Source organism: Miniopterus schreibersii (genome assembly GCF_964146895.1).
Source record: "Miniopterus schreibersii genome assembly, chromosome: 1".
In the NCBI taxonomy this organism is placed as follows: Eukaryota; Metazoa; Chordata; class Mammalia; order Chiroptera; family Miniopteridae; genus Miniopterus; species Miniopterus schreibersii.
Window position 1 is genome coordinate 7,177,536 of NC_138101.1, and position 23,720 is coordinate 7,201,255.

The following is a 23,720-nucleotide window of genomic DNA, read 5'->3' on the forward strand; positions in this document are numbered from 1 at the left end:
GATTTTCCCCCATTTTATTCACTATTAACCCCATGCTCAGAAAGTACCTGCAACAGGACAAGCACATCGTCAAATCTAACTGGAATAGATCTCTTTATTCCTTATATAGCACCTTCCAAATGCTCAAAACTATACCAAAATGTGGCACCTTCATGTCATAAAATACTTTCCACATGTATAGTTCTTTTGCCAGACCAAGTTATTTTTTAAGTGGGCAACTTCTAAATAAAAATTTTCTACCGGTTCAATTTTACCAAGTAGAACAGTATCTTATCTGCTGGTCTTTTTACTATTTCATCATCTTTTAGTGATTATTATCCAAATAACATCTGAGACAAACTTTATGTTTTTCTCCTTTCCCAAATAGCACCTTTCTACACCTCTATTAAAATGCAGTTTTCATTATAAACTGTGAATTAAGAATCATGTACTCTAAATTCTTACCTGCGAGTACTTTAGGGGTAGAGACAAAGTCTTATTCACCCATGCATTCTTCCACAGTGCCTAACCAATGGCTACACTAGTCCCTTACCATTTGCAAAGAATTTTCATATAGATTACTTCTCAATTCTACGACCACATGAGGCAAGTGGTATGACTGTTCACAAATGAAAAAACAGATTCATATGGGGGGATAAATGGTGATGGAAGGAGACTGGAGCTGGGGTGGTACACACACAATATACAGATGATGTGTAATCGAAGTATACATCTGAAACCTACATAATTTTATTAACCAATGTCACCCTAATAGTCAAGTAAAAAAAAGAAGAGAAAAAACAGATTCAATAGCTCCATGCTCCTTCCTCTGGGCCACGAATGGCTCAATAAATACTACTGAACTGATCAAATGAGCACATTTTAAAAAACGCATTGTACACTTCAAAGCACTATAATAAATGTACATTATTTCAATAAGAGTCATGATTTTCTGATTTTTAAGGTATTTAAATATAGAAGTATATGAGAAACAACCCCATACACATTTAAAAAATTACTTCAAACAGAATACATTTTAAATTGCTGATTATTCCTTCAAATTTTAAAAAGTAGTAGGCTTAAAAACAAGTTTCTTTAGAAAACACAAAATACATAAATGTTAACATCCGAGCATTTACTTATTTAATACAATACTGATGACTAAAGAGCCATGGAAGAGTTTTACCTCCAAGCAGGGCTTACCAGACTCATCCCTATCGGCATCTTCGTCCCACTCCTGATAAGCAAGGCTTTCAGCTTTTCTGTTTTTCACCCATTCCTCATCAGGCTCGGTATCAAGTTCAGTTGCAGGGCCACTATACCAGTCACCTATTTAATAAACAAGAACAAAATAAGATTAGATTGGCTACCATTACAAAAAAAATAACCTATTTATAATAAAAAAATCTCTGCACAAGGAAAATATATGAGAACCAGCCAATGCGCCAGCTATTGTTAGAAATACTCAATTACGGTTAAAAAGAATTACACTTAAATAAGTAAAGAATTCAATTTCAGACATACTAAAAAGAACAATGAAAAACAATTTATCAATAATCTTACCGGCAACTTTAGAAATCACTAAAAACAACCTGACTTTTCCCCCTATAGGGGCTTCACACTGGCTCCAGAACTATCCCCATTATAATGACAGCTAATAAACAAAAGGAAGCAAGACTTCCGGCTTAGTGAGTTAGTCAGCAATTCACAAGGAAGTTGGAACAGAAGTAAAAGGGAAAGATTAAGGTAAAGTAAACCATAAATCTAAAGATCCTGGAGAATATACTGCACTTTGATTATATGATTGTGAAGCGAGAGACAACGCAGAATTAACTTACTGAACTCCCAACATTACATCTAAACTAGGGTCTCTCAAACCTCGACACTACTGATATTCTGGGCTGGGGAATTTTTGGTTGTGGGGGCCTGTCCTATGCATTGCAGGGTGTTTAGCAGCAACCCTGACCTCTACCTACTAAAGACCAGTATATATATATATATGTCCCCAGATGGGACAAACAAAAATGTCTCCACAATATTTCAAAACGTCCCCTCAACGAGGGTAAAATCAATTCTGAGTGAGAACCACTGGAAACAAATACTCTAAGTAAATAAAAACCATTTCTACTGGAACTTTTCAAGCATACTGAAACAGGGAATAAAAGAAACATTAAGATCCACTTAACTTCACAGAAGTCTAGCGCAGCATCATGATGACATTTGATCTTTATTTTAAATAGTACTTACATTACATATTAATTCCTAATAACTATTCATAATTAAAAATAGAGCTGAGCAAACAAGCATTTAAAACGTCCATATTTGTCATTTGATTTTCATTATACTGCACTAATAGAAAATATTATCCCATATAAAAATAGAAATTCTGATCATTTGGATCACATAAGCCCACCCACAACTCCAAATAGCTTCACTCAAAAAATGTTAAATATCTAACAACAGCATATTTTTAAAAGCGCTACATAATTAATGAAAAAAATAAAACTTTTAAAATCAGATTTATAATTTAATTATGTGAGAAATACATATATTTTTTCATTTAAATTATAGAAAACTAAGAATAACTTACTGTGAATTTTGAGGTTAATACTCACCTAGAAATTACTTTAACTCAGTGACAAAAAAAATATATGCAATAGTAGCTGCATTTATCCCATGAGTGCATTACATGCTCATGAAAAGAAATTTTCTTTCATTGCTCACATGTAAAAAAGTAACTTACCACATGAAATTAATTAACATAAAATTCTGATTTACTGAATGAGGCATTACTACTCACACAAAAAAATATGCAGAAGACAGAAACAGATTCAGTTACTTTGTGCCACTACCAAAAGGCAACTAACAGCACCTCACTCTAATTTAATTTATTCTGTATTTTTTAAATACTCAAACAACCCACTTATTTAGAGCTGTTCCGACACTTTGTTTCTTACTCGTTGTTATGGAAAACTCCAAACATAATCAAGAGCAGGAAGAAAGAGCATTAAGAAGCAGCACGGGTACCCAGGCACTCACCGCCTGCCTTCAACGATGATCAACAGTTTATTATTATTATTTTCCATTCTTTCTCCAACTATTTTCTTGTGATTATTTTAAAGGAAACTGCACACATCACATAATTTATCCATGAATATGGAATACTTCATTTAGCTTTGCTAGTTTCTCCAAAATGCATACAAAGATCATAATCTAATTTTAAAATCTACTTTTTAGTCAACCTCTCAGTTTCCATCCCTAGCCTTGCTTATTAATGTCTATGAGTATTTATCTAAAAAAAAACCACTAAAATATTTTTTAAACAATCTAAAAGTCCCATACACCTACCTCTGGCCCAGTGAACAGGGTAAAGATGTTTCCAAAGCGATCCAGTCTTGGCCAGCTGAGACCATTTGGTGCTTACTTGACTGCATCGACATAATTCTTGAGGATTAAGATAGCTGAAAATTGACAGCATTACCTCAGGAGGAAGATGGGTTATACCTGTGGATGGTTCTGACACTTCCGCCTCTGAAAAAAAGAGAAAACTTTAGTATTAGATGCTATAAGAACAAATGCAGTAAGAAATTACAATCATATTTCTATAAATAAAATCAAGTGCCTAAAGTCCACTCCTTCCTGCTTGCAAGATGTGAAAAGGAAGTAACATGGATTAGACGTAACATGGGGATGTTAAACTTGTTAAGAATCCGTAGGGTTAAACTATCATGGTCCAAATCATACTTCATCAGTGGAAGCTACAACAGCAAACACAGGATCCACTTCCTCTTACAAAGGCGTCACAGAAAAAACAATACTCACTTTGTAGCATAAGAAGCATCATTTCAAAAAGAAACCCAACAGGTTATACTGCTTTAAATCAACAAGTGTGGAGTCGGCCAGATTATGAGATCTCCCTGGCATTTTTAATGACACACAAAAATCTCACAACATTTTCCATTCATGCATTATGATTCCTGTCAGTATCTTCACAGTGCCCCCTCCTTTCACATTTCATATAAGAGGTCTGTGAAATCTCAATTCTTGAACCTATAAATATCCTAAGCTATTTATACATCTATTATTTATGATCCAGTTGAGACAATATAATGTAAATATATTTCTAATGCTGGCATACATTTATCAGGAATCTTTTGTCAGCAACTATTACAGAAAGTAGTCATTGGATGTAAAATTTCCTATAATGTATTATTTCAGTAGCAATTTTCTGAAAAAAACATAAATGAGGTATACAGTAGGATTCACTGTGACAGTACTATGAAGAATTTGAGGACTCTGGATTATGTGTCTTCACACAACTAGAGAAATGCTGTGATCAAATTACTTACGGCTAACCCTTTTTAAATGGCAAATATTTTAAAAATAATGCAGCTATAATTTGCTTTGAAGGAGTGGGAAAATTAAATGTAATAAGTATGATGCTTTTAAATCCCATGTTATACTACAATTAAACCAGACACAGCAGGTCTTGGCTTGGTGTCTAAGGCACAAGTTGAATTTCAGAGTGAAGCACACAAGCTTTATAGGTTTAATTATAGCTTAACCTACAAAAACGTTTTTGTTTCAACACGCATCTCACCTACTTTGTTAAGTAAAAATAACAGAAAAGGACCAATTTCAAAAATTTTTAAGCTATTTTAACAGAACTGTCATTGCTATTGTGTATCTAGAAAAAACAAAGGAATTTTTACTAACCTAAGGATGCCAATTTTTTAAAAATGGTGTTTAAAAGGCAAAGCTATCTCAAAGACAAGTAAGAATAAAAAGGAGGAAGTAGTCTAAGAAAAAAAGTAGGCATATTTTGCCCTGCCCAGTGTGGCTCAGTTAGTTGGGTGTCATCCTGTGCACTGAAAGGTTGCTATTAGATTCCAGGTTAGGGCACATGCCCAGGCTTCAGGCTAGATCCCCAGTAGGGGGTGTGCAGGAGGCAGCCAATGGATGTTTTGCTCTCACATGGATGTGTCTCTCTCTCCCTCTCCTTTCCTCTCTCTCTATAAAGCAATAAAAATTCTTTTTAAAAAAGTAGGCATATTTTATTTGCATTTCTCATTTATTTTCTCAAAGTAACTATTCACAGAAAAACTATGCCTCTCATACTCCTCTATGTATTACAGGATGTAAGCTAAGAGAATGACACATGGGAAAGGATGGAAATAAAACTATAAGCATAAATGATTTTGAAAACTGATGAAAAAACAAGGAAAGATAAAAGCAGCCATTATGGTCAACGGAACTCAAAAAGTTGGATGATACTGCTAAAGTGCTCTGTATATGGTAGTTTTCAGTAATTTTGCCAGGCCAATTATTATTACTGTTAGTTTATGTATATATAAATCCCTTTAAGAAAGGGATATAATGTTACATGTGGCCAAGTATATGAGATATTAAATTATCAGACACTAAATTCTAAGACAGCAACTACTGCCTTCAATTAAATTTATTATACTTGAAAATAAATGGCTTAAATTATTCCTCAAACAAAAATCTAAAGTTCTTATCAACAACAAAAAAATGACCTTGAAACTAATAAATCATTTGCTATCTAAACATGAATCTCACCTTTATCTGATTTTTCATCCACAGAATATTTAAAAAACTTCTGTCGCTCCTCAGCTTGATTCCATAGGCTAAGACCTCTAAGGAGTTCTGCGGTATCCTTTTGAGAGCAATGCTGTGCAATCACTTTCTTTTTAATATCCTTAAGTTCTTCATATGTAAAATATTCCATTAACATGGGCTGGAAAACCTAAATTAAACAAAAGTCGTGAGGAAAGATGCTTAATTCGTTTTATTTTACTCTACACCTTTTAAACTACCAATGACTGAAATGTAGTATTATTACCAGCTATTTCAAAGAAATAAAAATTTTAGTTGTTACCACCAAGTTAGTTTATCCAAAAATTAGAGAGAAGACTATCACCAAAAAGACCCTTCTCTCTATGAATTCTCTAGTTAAATCAACCCCTAAACAATTTCAAAGCATCAGAACCAGAATGTCCTCCTGTCCAGAGCCTGTCCAACACTCTTGGTCCTTCTCTGACAGTTAGACAGTTGGGTCAGTTAACTGCCTTCCGCTCCTCCAGTAACTGGCTCTACCTGAACAGGCCTCAAAGTCCTATGCGAATGGGACCAGCTCTACGGAGACTTTCAACTATTCAGTATTACCTAGATTTCTTCATCAAAATAGATGCTTAGTCCCAACTGCTAATTTACAGAATTAGAACCTTTAGAGGTGGAGCTTTTTTTTTTTTTAATGGTCCACAGATAATTTTGATGTACATGACAGGTTAAGAAACACTGCTCTAGTAACTAAGTGGTTTCAATGCTGGTTGCTTGTAACAATAACTTGGGGAGCCTTTGAAATGTACCCATACCGTTATCTCCCACCTGATTTAACTGGTCTGGAAAGGGCTTAAAAAAAAGTGTTTTGTTTTGTTTTTTTAAATACCAATCTGATTATAAAGTGAAGCTATAGTTAAGAATCACTATAATAACTGATTTACAGATGAACAAGAATCCAGTTCCTTATCAACTACTTTCTCTATTCCTTACAGTGATATTCATCCCACTTTACTATTATTATTATTGTTATTATTATTATTGTTATTTTTAAGTGACAGTAAGTTTATTAAAGCTTGGGACAGTGAGGCAAAGGGAGAGCTCCTAGAAACAGGATCTGGGGGTAATCCCAGAACAAGCTTCCACTGCCCATTGCTTCCCTGGGTGCAGGTCTCATAGGGACCCTTAGAGTTTAGGGCAGAAGCAGCAAAGCACAAACCTGAGGAAAGGGGGGCGAGGGCGTGCTCAAAGAAGAGTGCACCCATCCCACTTTAGAGAAAGAACAGAATGAGAAAATATTTTGTTCATCCATTTAGTGATATCCTAATACATGTGTACTACATTTAAGATTGATAAGTTTAACACCATCACTTAATTACTTATCCACTACTAAACAGAGAACACTAAAAATTCTTTAAACTTAGCATGAAAATATACAAAAAGTTTAAAGAATCCTCTAAAGGTTCTGAAAATGCATTAGGGTAGCATAAAAAGTTACGAACATTCAATACAGTGCCATCTGCATAATAAGAAAATAAATATTGAATAAGTGAATTACATCATTCATTCAATGAAAAGTAACAATCACATCCTAAAATGAACTGGAGGCTTATCTTCCTATGTATTATTTGAAGAATCAAAGGTAAAATAACTATTTATTCATTTTTCAAAATATAAGGGAAAGTTTATTTGGCAAGTTAACAGAAGTAACAGAAGCGAGCCAGCTGCACTGTGTAGGCTCAGGAAACAACTTACAGAGCATAAGAGGGGCCCTTGGGGCTTAGAGGAGGGAAAGGGAAAGGTAAGGCACCTGGGGGAGGAAGGGCGGAAGGGAAAAGCACAATGTGCACCTGCACCCAAGGGGCAGAGAAAGCCCAAAATAATGTTTTTAAAAATTTATAAATCAAAATCACAAGGAGGAAAACGTATGCTCACCTCTTCTTCCTCTTTCATGTGAGGAAGAAAATCTCTTGTGAAAGCCTCCAATCTCTCTTTCAGCTGTTTCTCATAATTTAGCTGCTCATACTCGTTCTAGAAAGAAATGAAAGTATTCTATAAAAGTCCTGCTTCATTATTTACACTGTACCTGATCCTAAGAAGCCAGTTTAAAATGCAACATAAAACCTAAAAAAAAAAAAAGACAAATAGCAAAGTGGTCTCTGTACTTTTCTAAGTATAAAAGATGTCTTGTCTTAAGGACATCTTGAACCTTGAATTCCTTTAAATAATGAGATCTCATACTTTTTTTAATATCATAAGAAATCTAAAAATAGCAAGTATTTGCTCAAAACTTCTATTGATTTTAATGTATATATTTGTATAATTTCTGTGTGTCAGTTTTCTTAATATATCTCCAAGCAGTCCACAGGAGCCTACCGGACTCTTATTGTTACAGAATCCCTTGAAGGTGGTGATTTTCAACTGCTGTGCCACAAGAGGCACACTGCAAGAATTTTTAAACCATGTAATACCTGACTATTTAGTCAGAAGCACTGACCTCTCTTCCCTGAGATTATCAGGTAAAAAAATAAGACGAGCAAACACAGTAATAGCCATCCAGTGTGAATGAATCAAACATACCTATTTTATTTTGTCAGATCAGCAAAAAATGTATTTTTGATATGCCACAGAATTTTAGTAATGAGTTTATATGTGCCATGAGATGAAAAAGGTTGAATGAGATCATCTAGTGTATCTTCCTCTAAGCAATTCAAAATACATGTTACATTACCCTACAGAATAGCATATACACTTCCAGAGACAAGGTATCTACTTCTAAAAGCAAGGAAAGTTCACTACATCTTAAAGTAAATCGCTCTAAGTCCAGATAACTGCTAAAAATTTCTTCCTCATATGAGCTAAGATGACATCTCCCTATAACTTATCCATCACTTCTACATCAGCCCTCTAAACTTAAAATGTGGAAAATTTATAAAATAATTAACTTTCAAAATGTGGGAATATTTTATTCCTGCTGAGTCCTCTAATCTCCTCCTTTTTCAACTAATTTATTCAATTGCATGTCCTATTCTCTTTAAATTTTATACATTTTCCATAAGCATGCCCAAGTAGCCTCCATTTCCTCTTACTTGCCAATACTGATCGTTTGCTTTTCCAAACCAAATTACTCTTTTGACCTTGAAACCCATCTATGCCTCCTCCTATTAATAAATGCCCACCTGGATTGCACAAGCAGGTCAAACCCAATCTGTCTATAACAGATCTTTTTATTCCCCAAGTGTCTTCTATACTCCCTAGAAATCAGGCTCAATTCTCATTCTTATTTTCTTTCTCTCTCTCCTTCCCTCCTCCCTTTTTATGCAGGCATTACATCCTATCTATTTTATATGTCCTACAAAATTCTCAAGTCTGCCCCCTCCTTTCTATCTCCATTATCCATTACTTTAGTTCATATCTAATCATTTTATAAAATAGGTAATACATAAACATAATACAGGGTGGGGCAACAGTAGGTTTACAGTTGTTCATATGGAAAATAATACAATAATAAATAATAATACAAGAATAAGCTTTCATGTATTCACAACTGTGAACCTACTTTGCCCCACCCTGTATAAAATTCAATGAGTATAAAAAAGTATTCATAGAAGTAAATCTCCCATCATCACTACCCAGTAACCTACCACTAGCCCATCTTCCACCTCCCTGTCAAGTAGCTATTGAGTGTTCTTCCAGAGACTATTACAGTAATTTTTTGTAACAGTCTTCCTGCTTAAATCTTCTTTCCTTTCAAGCCATCCTCTTTCCTACTGCAGAACAGTCTTTCTAGATAGAATACAATTCTATAGGCGACAGGTGCACGGTGGTCTGACAGAGTTGCAACTTAAGTCTATGCTTCACCAAGGCAGCAGGGGGATAAACAATGACCAAATTTTTAAAATCCTATAATATGTAAATATAATTAGTAGAAAAATCTCTCTATATAATTTTCCTAAACTACACTCAAAACTATTTAACTTTTATGTTCACAAGTAAAATGATCCTGTTTAACAAACCCTGTGTCCTAAATACGGAAAAAGAAAATATAGTAAACATTTTAGCTAACATTTAATTTTAAAATACAATTTCTAAAATTACAGTGTTTATTCTGTGTAACAATTTTACCTTTAGTCACCAGTAACTGCATTTATTATATCTTTCTTTTAAGAGTTCAGCAAATATAAGACAGTAAAATTTTTACAGTAATAAAATTTCAACTTTAAAAACAACTAAGATTTTGGGAGCAGCATTCGTTATAGGATTTTATATACAGTAATAAAGATGTTACTGACAAAGATTCTTATCAAACCTGACTGAGGCTCCACTAAGCCCTCTTAGCTAGGTTCAACCTTGAGCTTTGTCTTTGGCACACTTAGTCCAGTTTTAGCAAAAATCATCCTGAATCAATCTAACCTACCAAAAAATTCCCTCTTAGCATCTTATCACCCTTAATATCTATTCACCCTTGAGATCTTACCACTCAGGTCTGCCTTCAGGAAAAATCTTTATCAGTCTAGCAAGAATCTCCATAGCCATGAAGTTTCCCCTTAGTAATTTTCCTGCTCACAACCTGCTCCTTAGCTACAAATCCCCACTTGTCCTTGTTATATTCAGAGTTGAACCCCACTGCAATAACCCCCTAAATAAACTCTTCCTTACAGTCATTAACAAGTGTCAAAATGTTTTTTTTCTTTAACATCATTTACTATAAAATGCTAACAAGTTTTACCAATGACATACAAGACCCATTTTACAACTCACCTTAACATTCTTCAGTCCCTTTTCAAAGAGGCTAAGCATCTCAGAGAGTTTGTTGTCAGAGTGTACATTATAAATGGTCTGGCTGCGTTGTTGAAGCAAACCAATAATGTATTCATTTTCAATCTGCTCATGCATTTTGAACTCCTTAAAAGTAGCATACAGAGATTGCAGAAGAGCACGGAAATCATTGTTGTTTGAAAAGTTGGTTTTAGAAAGCTGAAAAAAATTTAAAAAGAGAGGTGTAATAAATACATGTAAATATGCACCAGTAAAAAATACTGAAATGCGTTACTATTTAGTTTGTACATAGCAAAATAGCTCTCTTATACTTGGTTAAATTACTTGATTAAATTTCAGGTTTCTTTAAAAAAGAGAGATTAGACTAGATTCCCTCTAAACCTAAAATTCCATTAGTCTATACATATGCTAAATACATACTCTGTAGAGTTATACGTAAACATTAAAATAGTTGTATAAAGTATAGCACAGGGAATATAGTAAATAATACTGTAATGATGTAAAAAAGTCATTAGAATGTAATAAGTGATTTTTTCTTTGTTTAAAAAGTTCTTAATGCTATTATACTTTTACAATTTAAACAATTCAAAAATATTGTTAGTTTGTTTACAACTTTAATATTAAGATGAGTCTGCTCTGTTCAAAAAATAATTATAAAATACTGAGCTATTAGAACATTATTAGAAAATTTTAGGGAAACTAACTCAGCAGCTTATATTAGAAACCACATACTTTTCTGGAGTGGATGCACTACAATAATACAATGTGGAAACCTAGGTCATAAGAAGGCAAATGCACTTGAAGGAAAAAACAAATCAATGAAAACATAAAAAAATATATACACTGCCATTTTAAAATTCTATTCAACAAGAGAAAATGACTATTCTGATTATTTTTTTACATTTAAATGACACATTAAATTCTCATGTGTAATGCATACATATTATCAACTTAACTCAAGTTGAAAGTTCAAATAATCAAGCCTTCCATTACTTTTGCCATATTAAATCCACCTTTGATTAATACCAATTCCAGTTTCAAAATGCACTTGGAAGTGGAAAATCTGATTAGGTTAGAAATAACAGTAAATGGGTGGAGAGAAGTTACTAACACCATACTTCCTAGACTTGCTTTGTAAAGCCTGATCTAGTATTCCTACAATGGAGCACGGTCTAAGCTGTCTTAATTGCCTGTTCTCGGCAGAAATAGGCTAGACAAAGCATGAGAAAAGATGACTAACACACAACTCCACTATACACAACAGAATTAATTTAGCTCCTGTAAAAGGCAGCGTGGGTGAGCTATTAAGAGTCATTTATAGAAAACCAGACCTATGGTCAGATTCTAAGATCAGATCCCAGTTCTACCCTTTATTTAGCTGTGTAACCGTAGCTAAGTTAATTTTCTCCCTCCATGCCTTAGTTTCTTCTTGGGGTTAAATGGGAATAACAACAACACCTGTACTTCACAAGGTACTTGTGAGAGTAACATGAATTAGTGCTTAGTAAATGTAGCTATCATTATTTTGAAAATTAATCATTTGGTTTTATAAATTCATGCATTCTTTACTCTAGATATTTAATGAGCAGCTATCATGAGCCAGGTACTGTTTCTGATGCTTTGGATACATCAGTTAATAAAAATGACATCTCTGTCTTTGTAGAGCTTACATTCTATGATGTAAATAAAGGAAAATAAGACAATGAATATAACCACAATAAATAAGTAAATTATCTAAAACAAGGGGTGGCAACTTTTTTCGTAAAGAGCGAGGCAGTAAATATTTTAAGTTTTGCAAGGCAAGTCAGCTGTTGTTGCACAAAAATAGTCACACAAATGAGTATAGCTGTATTCCATAATTTTACTTATGGACACTGAAATTTGATTTTCGTATAATTTTCACATCCTAAAATATTATTCTTTTAATTTTTTCAAACTTTAGCTCCTGAGCCAAACAAAAACAACACAGGATGATTTGGTTAAACCAATGTAGATTTTTATCCCAAGAAATGCCACATAAGATCACAACAAAACTTATTAGTTCTAATTTCAGCAAATACTATCATGTGTCACTGTATTTTTAAAAAATTTTAAATGAGTCAGTAGAAATAAGAGACAAATCAAAAGAAAGCATTAATAATAGCTAAAAATTTTTTAAAACACAAGAACAAAAGCGTGGCAAAAAAGTGTCCTAGGCCTTGGCCAGTAGCTCAGTTGGTTAGAGCATAGTCCCAATGTGCCGAGGTTTTGGGTTCAATCCCAGATCAGGGCACATACAAGAATCAACCAATGAATGCATAAATAAGTGGAACAAATTGACGTTTCTCTTTCTTGCTCTCTCTCCCCCAAACTCTTCCTCTCTCTCTAAACTCAATTAAGCAAAAAAATGTCCTCACTTAGGAAAATGACATTTTAAAAGACATACAGGAATTTTGCATACATTCTCATTGGACTATTATAAAATCTTTCAGATTTAATGACCAGCTAAGGTAAAGCCCAGGTTCATGTTACAGACTGAAAACCAAATCAGATACATAAAAGGACTCTATGTCATATGGAGAGTCAATCCAGCATAGTGGTTAAAAGTGCTGACTCTGGAGCAAGATTGCTTAGGTGTGAATCCACCTCTGTCAGCAAAAGCCATTAAATTGCTCTGTACCTCAGTTTCTTCACCTGTAAAATAAGACTACTAAACTAACATTAACTACCACAGAGGGTTCTTGTGAAATTTAATACATTTAAAGAACACAGAATATAACATGTGTAAGCCTTACTTGGGCTTTTCTGTTATTTCTATATTTAGGTCAAATAAAACTATCATTGAAAGTCGTTATACTACCCAAGTTAGTTTTTCTCCATTTGAAAAGAACTGTTTTTAACCCGACACTAAAGTGAATAAATTCAGCAGTTAAAAAAATAACCAGAGCATAAACAATTTAACTTTTATAAAATCTCTTTATATGAATTGTTTTTTAAATTTTTGTTTGCTTGTGCAAAGTTATTCAAGCATATAGGCTTGATTCAGAAAAAAAATAAACCTATACAGTAATAGTATCTGGGACATACTGAGGAGTATGATGTGCTAAGTATTATTCTAAGTATTTTTAGATATTATCTTACAATAACCCTAGAAAGTAGGTATTATAATTCCCATTTTATAGGTGAAAAACCTTAGGCTCAGAGAAAATGACTTACCCCTAAACGAGGTAAGTAGTAGACAACAAAACAGAGATCAGATCTCTACGACTTTAAAACCTATGAGATACAGTGTCAGTCCCAATCATAAAAGCCATCTTTTCAGATCCCACAGAGTGTACTGTCAAAAAGAATGCCAGCTCTAAAGCAAAAGTTCTCCCGAGGGAGTTGATTTTGCTTCCCAGGAGCTAACAGGCAAAGTCTGGAGACATTTTTGGATGTTACCACTGCAGAAGTGCTACTGACCTCTAGTGGGTAAAAGTCAGGGATCCCGCTAAACATCCTATGAATGCGCAGAAGGGCCCCCACAACAAAGAATCATCGAGCCCAAAATGTCAGTAATGCTGCAGTTGAGAAATGCTGCTCTAAAGAAGTGTTTTTTAAATATGTTTAACTATGATGGTTAGTATGAAGTACAGCGCAATCTAGACACACAAACATTTCAAACAAATTTCAGCAAACAGTATTTCTCTCTCTAATCTGTGATATACTCCAATATTTACTTTTTCATTTCATTTTTTAATGCTGTTTCTGATCCACAAAATTGATTTAATGACCCCAAATGGGTCATAGGGCACACTTTGAAAAACAATGTTCTACAGTAGGATATAAAAGTTCCTGGGTGACCTATAAACTTGTATACTCTGATGCCTGGCAAATTCAACAAACAACTACGTAGAACAGAATACTCATAATCAACAAATAACAACAACCAGTAACATGGTATCTCCCATATTTTAAAAATTTATAGCTGATTCTGTCTCACTCTACAACCTAAAATCTTACAGCCTCGCTTCAAACTGATTTGAAAAGTTGTGTGTCATTTAAATACTAGATAAGTTCAAAAACAGATAAGAAAAAAACATAACAAAACCCAAACACTATTATTATCCCAAATAAATTTTTACTTTTTGTCTACTCAGTCAGACAATGCTTTCACTTAATTAAGGGACTTTTACACTTAATGAAGAAACTCAACTACCTCTGGTCAAACTAACTCTACAAATAGAAAAAACTGTGATCCACAGGGAAGATGTTTTGCGTAAAATCATACTGTTAGTAATAAGCAGCAGAACCAGTAAGGTAATGCAAAAAACATGGGCTTCAGAAACGGGAAAAATCCTAAGATTAAAATTCAGGCTCCCCTAATTACTAGTTGAGTGAGTTGGGTAAATTACTTAACCACTAAGTCTATCTCTTCATCTTTAAATGAGGGATAATACTTGTCTCACAGGGCTCTTGTGAGGATTTAAAGAAATAACTTAAGCATGTAGTAAGAATTCATTGAATACCCTTTTCCTTCCTCTCCTAGTTCTCAATTCAGCATTGTCTCAAATAAACCAATCTTCTCAATGCCAGTCAATAACAGTATACGAAGAAACAGAAAAACAAGGGAAACTAAACGAATTCTTCATAAAGCTGTATTTCTTCAATTTTTTAAAAATCTGTTCAAATTATTCTGAACTTATTCCTACCCGAGTTGCTTTGGTCATAAAAGGTGCTTTCTTTATAAAATGAAAAAGTAGATGGCACTTTTGATATCCTTACCTGAAAAACTTGGGCACTCTGTAAAGCCTTCACCACTTGAATTTTTATAACTGGCTTACGTGTAAGTCTGGGAATCTTTGAGCCATGCACGTCCTTACAACCACCACCTACTTTGTTCTCAGGAACTAGTTTGAAGAGACTCTAAGACCAGTCCCAGCACTCTATTGTACAGCTGACCATATACCTCCCTTGGCTCCCACTATTCTGCACTTGGATTTCCATCCTACCACAAAGGTTTGAGTGTAAAGTCCTTAAGAATAGGGACCTCATCTCACATCGCCAACATAAGTTACTATACGGCCAAATGACATAAGAAACTCAATGCTCACTGGCAGAATTAATGTTAAATTTTTAGAGGAAAGACTGAAGAATTGGAGTAAACTGGAAAAAGAATGTTATCCAATGAAAATGTTCACTAAAATTATCCCAATTGGGCAGGTCAGTGAATTAGCAAAAAAAATGTCATAAAAGAATGTTATCAAAAAATTTCTTAAGAAACTACTCTGGTTTCATACAAAGAAAATAAAACTAGGAATCATGCATGATCCTGACTTGGGTTTTCACCTGAATCTATCACTAACTGCTTATGTAAACTTGGTCTAGCTAACCTAGGCCTACAAGTCCCACATGCTTCTTTATAATTACTGGGCAGAGACAACATTTAGCATACAGTGAAATAACATACTTTGTATGTTTTTTAGTTTGCATATAAAAACTAGTTCTCATTTTGTAAAGTTTTACTGTAGACTGTTTGCATTGGATATCCCTGGTCTAAGCAACCAAAAGACGATGAAGGCAAAGGCTGGGGTGGCAAATGAGTAAAAACAAATAGTCCTTTAAGACTATTCGGCCATTATGAAATACTTATTTTTTTCCATGCTAGTTCCCAAAAAGTCCTAGGAGAGTTCCATTGGCTATTAGTATCAAGAAGAAATCTGGATGCAGAATTCCAGATTCAAACCTCCTAGGGAAACGTACACATGCACAACAATTTCCTTAACAACTTCAGGTGATCCCCTGACTACCTCTCCTCAAATCTAAAATGGAAAGACTTCAGATTCCACTAGTCCTCACTAACTTTCCCTTTCTGATTTTGATAAAGTAAAAAAACCTCCCCATTTTTCTTCTTTGCTGCAATTAAAGGATACTGTCAGAAGTTCAAAAGCCAGAGGAGCTAAAAACACTACAGTAAGCTAACTCAAAAAAAATCAGGGTTACTCAGCCTAACTAACAGCTTACCCACTCTTGATGCTTCTCCTGGGTAAGTAGTTCTCACCTTTGGCTGCACACTGGACTCACCTGGAACTTTAAATTATACAATCATGTGCCCCTTAACAATGGGGATACATTCTGAGAAACTCATCATGAAGTGATTTTGTTGTTGTGTGCACATCAAGCTGCACACCATCTAAGCACAGCCTATGACTCACCTAGGCTATACGGTGTAGCCCAGTGCTCCTAGGCTACAAGCCTGTACAGCATGTTGCTGCACAAAACATAAGGTCATAGCAAGCACGAGAGCAAATAATGCAATCAAGAGATGTGGCATGACACGGCATCTGTTGTGCAGGAAACTTTTCTGTTGTTGTTAATCCTCACCCAAATATTTTCTTCATTGCTTTTTCAGAGAGTGTGCAAGGGAGGGAGGGAGGGGGAGGGAGGGGGGGAGAAGGGGGAGAGAGGGAGGGGGAGAGAGGGAGGGAGAGAGAGGGGAGGGGAGAGGGAGGGGGAAGAGGGGGAGGGAGAGAGAGGAGAGGGAGAGAAGGAGGGGGGAGAGAGGGAGAGGGGAGGGAGGGGGCAGAGGGGGGGAGAGAGGGAGGGAGGGAAAGATGGAAGTATCTAGACACATCAACTGGTTGCCTACAGCACAGGCACCAACCAGGGACAGGGAGCAAACCCAAAGCCCAGGTCCGTGCCCTTGACCAGGAATCTAAACCCAGACCCTTCCAAGGGAGGGCCAACACTCTAACCACTGAGCCATACTGGCCGGGGCAGGAACTATTTTCTCTAAGCAAAAAAAGTACACTCCAAAAAAAACGATGAAAAGTATAATAAATACAGAAACCAGTAACAGTCATTTATCATTATCAAGTACTATGTGAAGAACTGCATGTGCTATACCTTTACTCCACTGGCAGTGCAAAAGGTTTACACAAACATCACCACAAACACATGAGTAATGCACTGGAGACAACGGCTACAATGTCACTAGGCCACAGGGATTTTTTAGTTCCATTATAATCTTATGGGACCAAGGTCATATATGCTGTTCCTCCTGAAGGAAGAATCATTACATGCACATGACTGTACTCGATGCCTCAGAGATCCTGGTTTTAGTGCTTTCCGCATCAGGGTTTTCAACAGCTTTTGGTGATTCTAACGAGCAACCAAGGTTGACAAGCACTACCCTAGAATACCTTGGTGTTTAAACCTGTATCTGAATCAGGGAGTTTTTAATTTTCAAAATGAAGGGAAGGATGGCTGTGAGTGCACTTGAAATGGCTGGTTTTGAGTGTGGCCTAGCAAGGAACCTCTGGGCATCTGCAACCACTTCCCTGGGCCATGAGAACTCCTCTCTTAACAGTGGTTCTGATTAATGCTATGTAATTTCTGAAAATTCATAAAAGTTGATTTCTGTGCTTAAACAATAGTTGTTTAAGTGGTTTTTATGTGGTTCATTTCTACACGAAACACAACTGCCCAAAGTTTTCAGGATATCCATATGGACTTTGCCCAAGAAAACGTGCACTCTTACTACTGTTTTAGAATCATGGGCAAAAGGCCCTGACCCATCTCCACAAAAGTGCTTATTCAGCTTATGCTGCTCAATTAAGAGTCCAAAAAGGTCCTCAACGGTTAAACCAACTTTTTCCGAGGCCCCTTTTTATTCCAGCCCGCGTAAAGAATTCTAAATGCTCAGGACAATAAAAGTTGCAATGAAAACATAAATAAAGAACCACAAACGAAGAGGGAAGATCCGCTAGTTCCTAAAGCCAAGAAACCTGGGTTTTCTCCCAAATCAAGCCAGTGAAAAGCTGGGGCTGAAAACGAGCTGGGGGCAGCCGGGAGAAGCTTCCCGCGGAGCCAGGAAGCGAGCTCGCGGCTCGGAAGATGGATGGATGGATGTCTGCAGGGAGGCTCGGGAGCCTCCAAACCCGCCGCGGGGAAGGCGGGGGCCGCGCGGAAGCGGCGGCGGGAACAGCTGCGGGCGGCCCGCCGCAGGGGGCGGCCCCGGAGTCCCCGCGGGGCGGCGGGAGCGAAGGCGCCCCGCTTCCTCGGGGCGCGCGAGCGGGAGGCCCCGCGCGGCCGCGGGAAGCCGGCCCCCGCCGGGAGGGCCGCGCCGCCAGCCCCGAGGGCAGGTCGGAGGCCGGGGGCGGGCGGGGCGCGGGCTCCGGGAAGGTGCGGGGCGGCGAGCGCGGCGCTGACAGCGCCGGGGAAGGTGCGGGGGCGGCGGTGGGCGCCGGGCGGCCCGGGGGCCGCGGGCGCGGCGCAGGCCGGGCGGCCGGGGGGCCGGCCCGCTCCTCCCCTCCGCCCGCGCCGCCGCGAGCGCGAGGAGCGACAGGCCCCGCGCGCCGTTACCTTGTCGCAGTACAGCCCCACCAGCTGCTTCATCCGCCAGTGCGGGGCGGTGAACACGTCCACCTCTTCGGGGAAGGGCGCCATCGCCGCGGCTCCAGCCTCCGCCTGAGCAGCCGCGGCCGCCGCCTCTCCATAGACACCCTCGCCGCCGGGCAGAGGCGGCGCGCCCCCTGCGCATGCGCCCGCCCCGTCGGCGCGCGCACCCGAGCTGCGCGGCCGGGCGGGACGCGGGGGCGCGCGGACCCCGCCGAGGGGCGCCCCGGCCCACGTGACCCGGCGCATGGCGGAGGCTCGCGCGTCCGCCTGCCGCCCGCGCGGGCGTCATGCCTGCGAGTCGCAGAAAGGAACCAAGTCTCTCCCTGTTCGCTTTGCAACATAAAACCCAGTGTCTGTGGAGACGGGGTGTCCTTCTCGGGGAGCGCCGGGCGCTTCTCCTCACCCACCAGACCCTGAGACCCCGCGCCGGCACAATGGTGGACCTGGCCGGGCGCTCTGCCCCGCGCCCGCGCTCGGACGCCCCCGTGGCTCCCGGATGTCAAACCAACCGCCGGGCAGGGCTCCCCCCCCAGGCCCCAGTGACGGTGAGCCCGGCGGGAGGGCTCCGGGCTTCCCACCGCAGGGGGAGGGGCCCGAGGAGGGGCACTGGTGCCCGGCGGGCGCTCAGGGCGGCCTGGGCCTGGGTCTGGGGCAGGGCAGAGACCAAGGAGCGGGGCTCTCCTGCCCTCTCTGGGGACATGGGGGCGCCATGGAATTCTGCAGGCTCCACGGAGGGAAGGGCCCCGAGGAGGGAGGGCGCCCCGAGCGCTGGGGAGGCGGCGGGGTGACGGAGCGTCGTCCCCAGGGGTGGGTGCGGGCCTTGGCATGCGCCCCTCCCTGGCCAGCGGGGGCTCGGGGCAAGGGGACGGGAGGCCTCCCCGCCCAGGTGGCCTGGCCCCTGCCCGGCGCCCAGGGCCCCGGGGGCCCCGGTCCGGCCCCTTGTCCCCTGGCGGGGCCCCGGCGGTGTGCGGGGCCGGGCAGACCTCGCCGGGGCGCTGCGGGGGGGGGGGGGGGTTGGGGTTGAAGCCGCACGGAGCGGCCGGGACGCGCTCGGGCGCCGCAGCCCCGGGAGGTCGGAGGAGGGCCCGGGCGCGGGTTTGGGGGTAGCCCCAGAGGAGCCGCCGCCCCCTGCTCCCCGGTCGCGAGTCTGGGGGGTCCCGTGGAATTGAGGCGCAGGCCTGGGGGGGGAGGGGAAAGGCAGAGCCCGGCCGGCCTTGGTGCTGACGCTTCTCTCTCGCAGGTGTGGGAGGGTTTCAGCCGACTGTGCACCGCTTTCCCAGGTGCGCTCTTTCGCGGCTCTGGTCTCTACCATTGGTCAGCTCAGGGAGGGGTCATTCATTATTTCAGCTGGTCCTGGCATCGCCGACCTGGTTTTGCTGCTTCTCTGGGCCTGGAGCCGAAATACAACCGAGGCCTGATGTCACCTGCAGGAGGGGCCTTCTGTCTGGCTGTGCATCGCGCGGCCAGTGGGTCCAGCTCTGCCTCCGTTTCCCTGCTCTGCTTGCCCAGGAATTCTCCCGGCTTCTTACTGCCCTGCCTCGGGGTCACCCTGATCAGCTCTCCACTGTTGAGTTCACCTCTTACATGCCTAGTATCTGTCACAGTTCCACGACACCGTAGGGGTTGGCCGGGGGGGGGGGGGGACACGACGACGACTGGTGGACACAGAGATGGGAGAAAGCAGGGAAGGCTGAGAAAGAGGGTAGGGTTACCTGTCTCCCTTACCGGTGAGGGAAGAGTAAAGAAACAAAAGGGAGCCACTGTAGTCAAGCTGCTCACTCACTAAAAACAGGTGGGCTGAGGCGGGAAGCCTCTAGGACATCCAGAGGATGGGCGTGCAGGACTGATTCTTCTCAAGAGCGTAGTCTTGACTGTAAGAAACTGTCAGGGCTCAGCTTCTTTTTCTTTCCTTCGCAACACGCTGGATATTGCCTGGTTGTGTATCCGGTTTGCAAACCCTAAGACCCTTGAATAAATGTTTGCTATTTATTTCTAGGCCGAGCCTCCTGACTCTTTGTGTTCTGTTGACAATGGCCATAGACTCCAGGAGGGCAAGAACCAGATATGTTCTGTTCACACCTCTTACGTGCCTATTATCTATCACACCATAGGAGCTTGATAAATAATCTGGTTTTGCCAGATACTACTTGTGTGACCTTCAGTAAGCTACACGACATGTGGGGGTAACACTGCTATGGACTAACCCTGAAGAGGGCGCTCGCCAGGCTGGCACCCTGATCTTGGACTTCAGACATCCAGGACTGTAAGAAATAAATTTCAGTTGTTTATAAGTCCCCCAGTCTGTGGCATTTTTGTTATAGCATCTGAGCTAGCTGAGACAAATACCCACCTCATAGGACTGTTGCGAGGATTGGGAGAGTACATGTATTTGAACAGCTTTTAATAGTACCTGGGACACAGTAAATACTGTCTGTAAGCTATCACTATTAAATAAAACAACTCGGTGAGGGAGTGCTGTCAGAAACTAAGTCCTGAAGACATTCTGGCACCTGCCTAGGGTCCCACAAGTTAGTAAATGAATAACCTGGCCATATGAATCTAGGTTTGACAATACCCTTCCAGGCACTGTGTTAGTTGTGTGAGATACAGAGATGATGATTTAAACACAGTCTGTCCTAATGACTCAGGAATAATGCTTAAGTGATAGAATATAGGTAAGGTCCTTAATATCTCACTCTTTCTCACATCCTTTCCTCCTTTCTCCTTCCGTTTTATGCACTGCCCTTTCACTGGGGCTTCGCCTCTGTGTTTTTTAATAGCTCCCAGAAGGCATTTCCATATTTCCCCTCTATTTCCTTACTTCATTCTGATCTCTGACTCCAGATGCCTTGGAATGTAGACTCACACCTCAGGTGCACCCGCTACGTAGAGAAACGAGCTCCATGGGAACGTGCCGTGTCTTACCCTCAGCACTCAGAACAATGCCCAGCATACAGTTACCGCTCAATATTCGCTGACTAAAGAAAGAAGGAATGGAGTGCCTGGCATTCTGTAATTTCCTAATTGTGACTAACTCTCAGTACACCGTGTTTCATTTCCCAGTGCCTGTGTGCCTGTGTGTCTGTGTTGTTTGTCTGTGTACCTCCTAAAACCAGGCACATGAAATAGCTTGAACAACAAAAGAAGTCCATCTACACAGTTTCACTGTAACCCAGAATCTGGAGCTGTGTAGTCAGCTAAACAGTAATAGGAGCCACTTTGGACTCTGGCCATTTCAGGGAATTAGTTTAAGATGACAAAATGAAAGAAAGAAAGTGATAAATAATAAGTCCTGTGGGTCATTCTTCCCTTTGAAAGAAGCCGTTAACATCAGCTCCATATGCTGAGTAATGTAGCAATTAATAACCTGATATATCTAGATAAATGATTGATTTACATTAAACTATAGCCCCAGAAAGAAGACATTGATCAATTTAGTATCATTACTGTAGGTTATTGCAACTGCAGCAGATCAGAAACTGTTAGTGAGGCCAAGGTGTTGTCAGTTTAATCACCTCTCTATGATTCCTTCTGTTATAGGGCAGCAAAGAAATTCTGACCTACCACCTAGTTATCAGCCACCACAAGGAGGCTGGATAAGGCACATGACAGAGCAGTGAAAGTCCACATGGTACAGTGCCTGGAGGACCTGTGGTTTCTTCTTTCCTGTTCCTATTCTCTCTGAAAAACTGCACGCTACAGGGGGAAAAAGATGCCAAATCATTCCCTGGTGACCTAAAAATATGCCACTATGTCTCTTCTTTAGTGTTTTCCAACCCTAGTTTGAAGGCCCCAGGAAGGGTTACTGGTCAGGGAAAGTCAATTCCAAGGCATTTAACTCAGTTTATTTGAGTGTATGACTCAGCACTTCCCCCAATAGGGGGTTAGTTGTGAAAACAAGCAATGAAAGAATGTTGCTATTGTAAAACAGCTGGGATTCCATTCCTAACTCCTACCAGAGTTGATCCTGTCAGTCAGAATAGCCAATGAACAACTGTTACAGAGTTAACCGGAAAGCTTTAGTAGGGATGATGACATTATTAAAAGAAAAGATAGGCACTGAGTTAAAATCCAATGCTAGATACATTTTTTTCATTTTCCTTTAGGTTACGTTATATGCAAATGAACCTCAGGATATGAAATATGTATTAGGCCTGCAGTTTGCCCCAAATCCTTTCTTTTTTTTTCTCTCACTGAAATAGAGAAAATGTAATAAAACCTTTCACACAATAAAAATATTGGAAACAAGTTTTTGGAAACATAGCAATAAGCTACTAGATATTAAATAAATTATAGCACATTCATTCACTGGACAAATATGCATTTGTTAAAAAGCATAAGAAAAATATATGTTCCCTGTGAAACCAAGATTTACTAAGTTTAAAACAAATATTTTGTAAGTATGCTCTCATTTGTGTTTTTAAAAGTAGATATAGTTCTAGAATAACGGCAGAAACTTGTGAGCAGGGGTTCTGGGATGTAAAGCAGTTAAATGCCTTTTAAATATGTACCCTTTGGTGCAGTTTTATTAAAGAAAAAATGTTTGATTATATGTAATCAGTAGAAACGGTGCTAAATGCAAGTAGAACCATTTTATGTTTACCCCTCAATTTTTAAAACTGGATTTTAGAGAGAGAGGAAGGGAGAAGGAGAGAGGGAAACATCGATGTGAGAGAGAAACATAGATCACTTGCCTCCTGTATGCGGCCTGGGGATCAAACCCACAACCTGGGCATGTGCTCTGACTGGGAATCAAACTGGCGACCCTTAGGTACACAGGACAACACTCAACCAACTGAGCCACACCAGCCAGGGCTCCCTACATTTTATTCTAACCTTTGCTGTACATCTGCTTTGCCTCCAGCTTTTCTGTTTACAGTGCCCTTTGGTCCACACACATCGTCCCCCTGGGGAAATGGGTATGATAGAATGTAAACTGAAACGTGGGATTAAAGTTGTTCATACAGTATAATAAACCACACCAGGTTTACAACACAGCGTAAGGACCGGAAATGACTGATGCA

The 23,720-nt window shown here is 39.9% G+C and overlaps 1 protein-coding gene across 2 annotated transcripts in view; it reads right to left on the bottom strand.

Annotated features, from left to right (window-relative positions):
- The window catches only part of FBXL5 (F-box and leucine rich repeat protein 5), a 36,385-nt gene extending 17,530 nt beyond the window's left edge, over positions 1-18,855 (bottom strand). The window contains exons 1-6 of one of the 2 annotated variants that reach the window (XM_081157366.1): positions 18,661-18,855; positions 10,321-10,536; positions 7,495-7,590; positions 5,560-5,746; positions 3,328-3,510; positions 1,183-1,308 (exon numbers count right to left, since the gene is read on the bottom strand). In XM_081157366.1, coding sequence (XP_081013492.1) covers positions 1,183-1,308; positions 3,328-3,510; positions 5,560-5,746; positions 7,495-7,590; positions 10,321-10,536; positions 18,661-18,744 — 892 coding nt within the window. In that variant the 5' untranslated portion in view covers positions 18,745-18,855. The remainder of the gene's footprint in view (positions 1-1,182; positions 1,309-3,327; positions 3,511-5,559; positions 5,747-7,494; positions 7,591-10,320; positions 10,537-18,660) is intronic. The other variant, XM_081157367.1, reaches the window with a different exon arrangement.
- Positions 18,856-23,720: the final 4,865 nt, after the last annotated feature.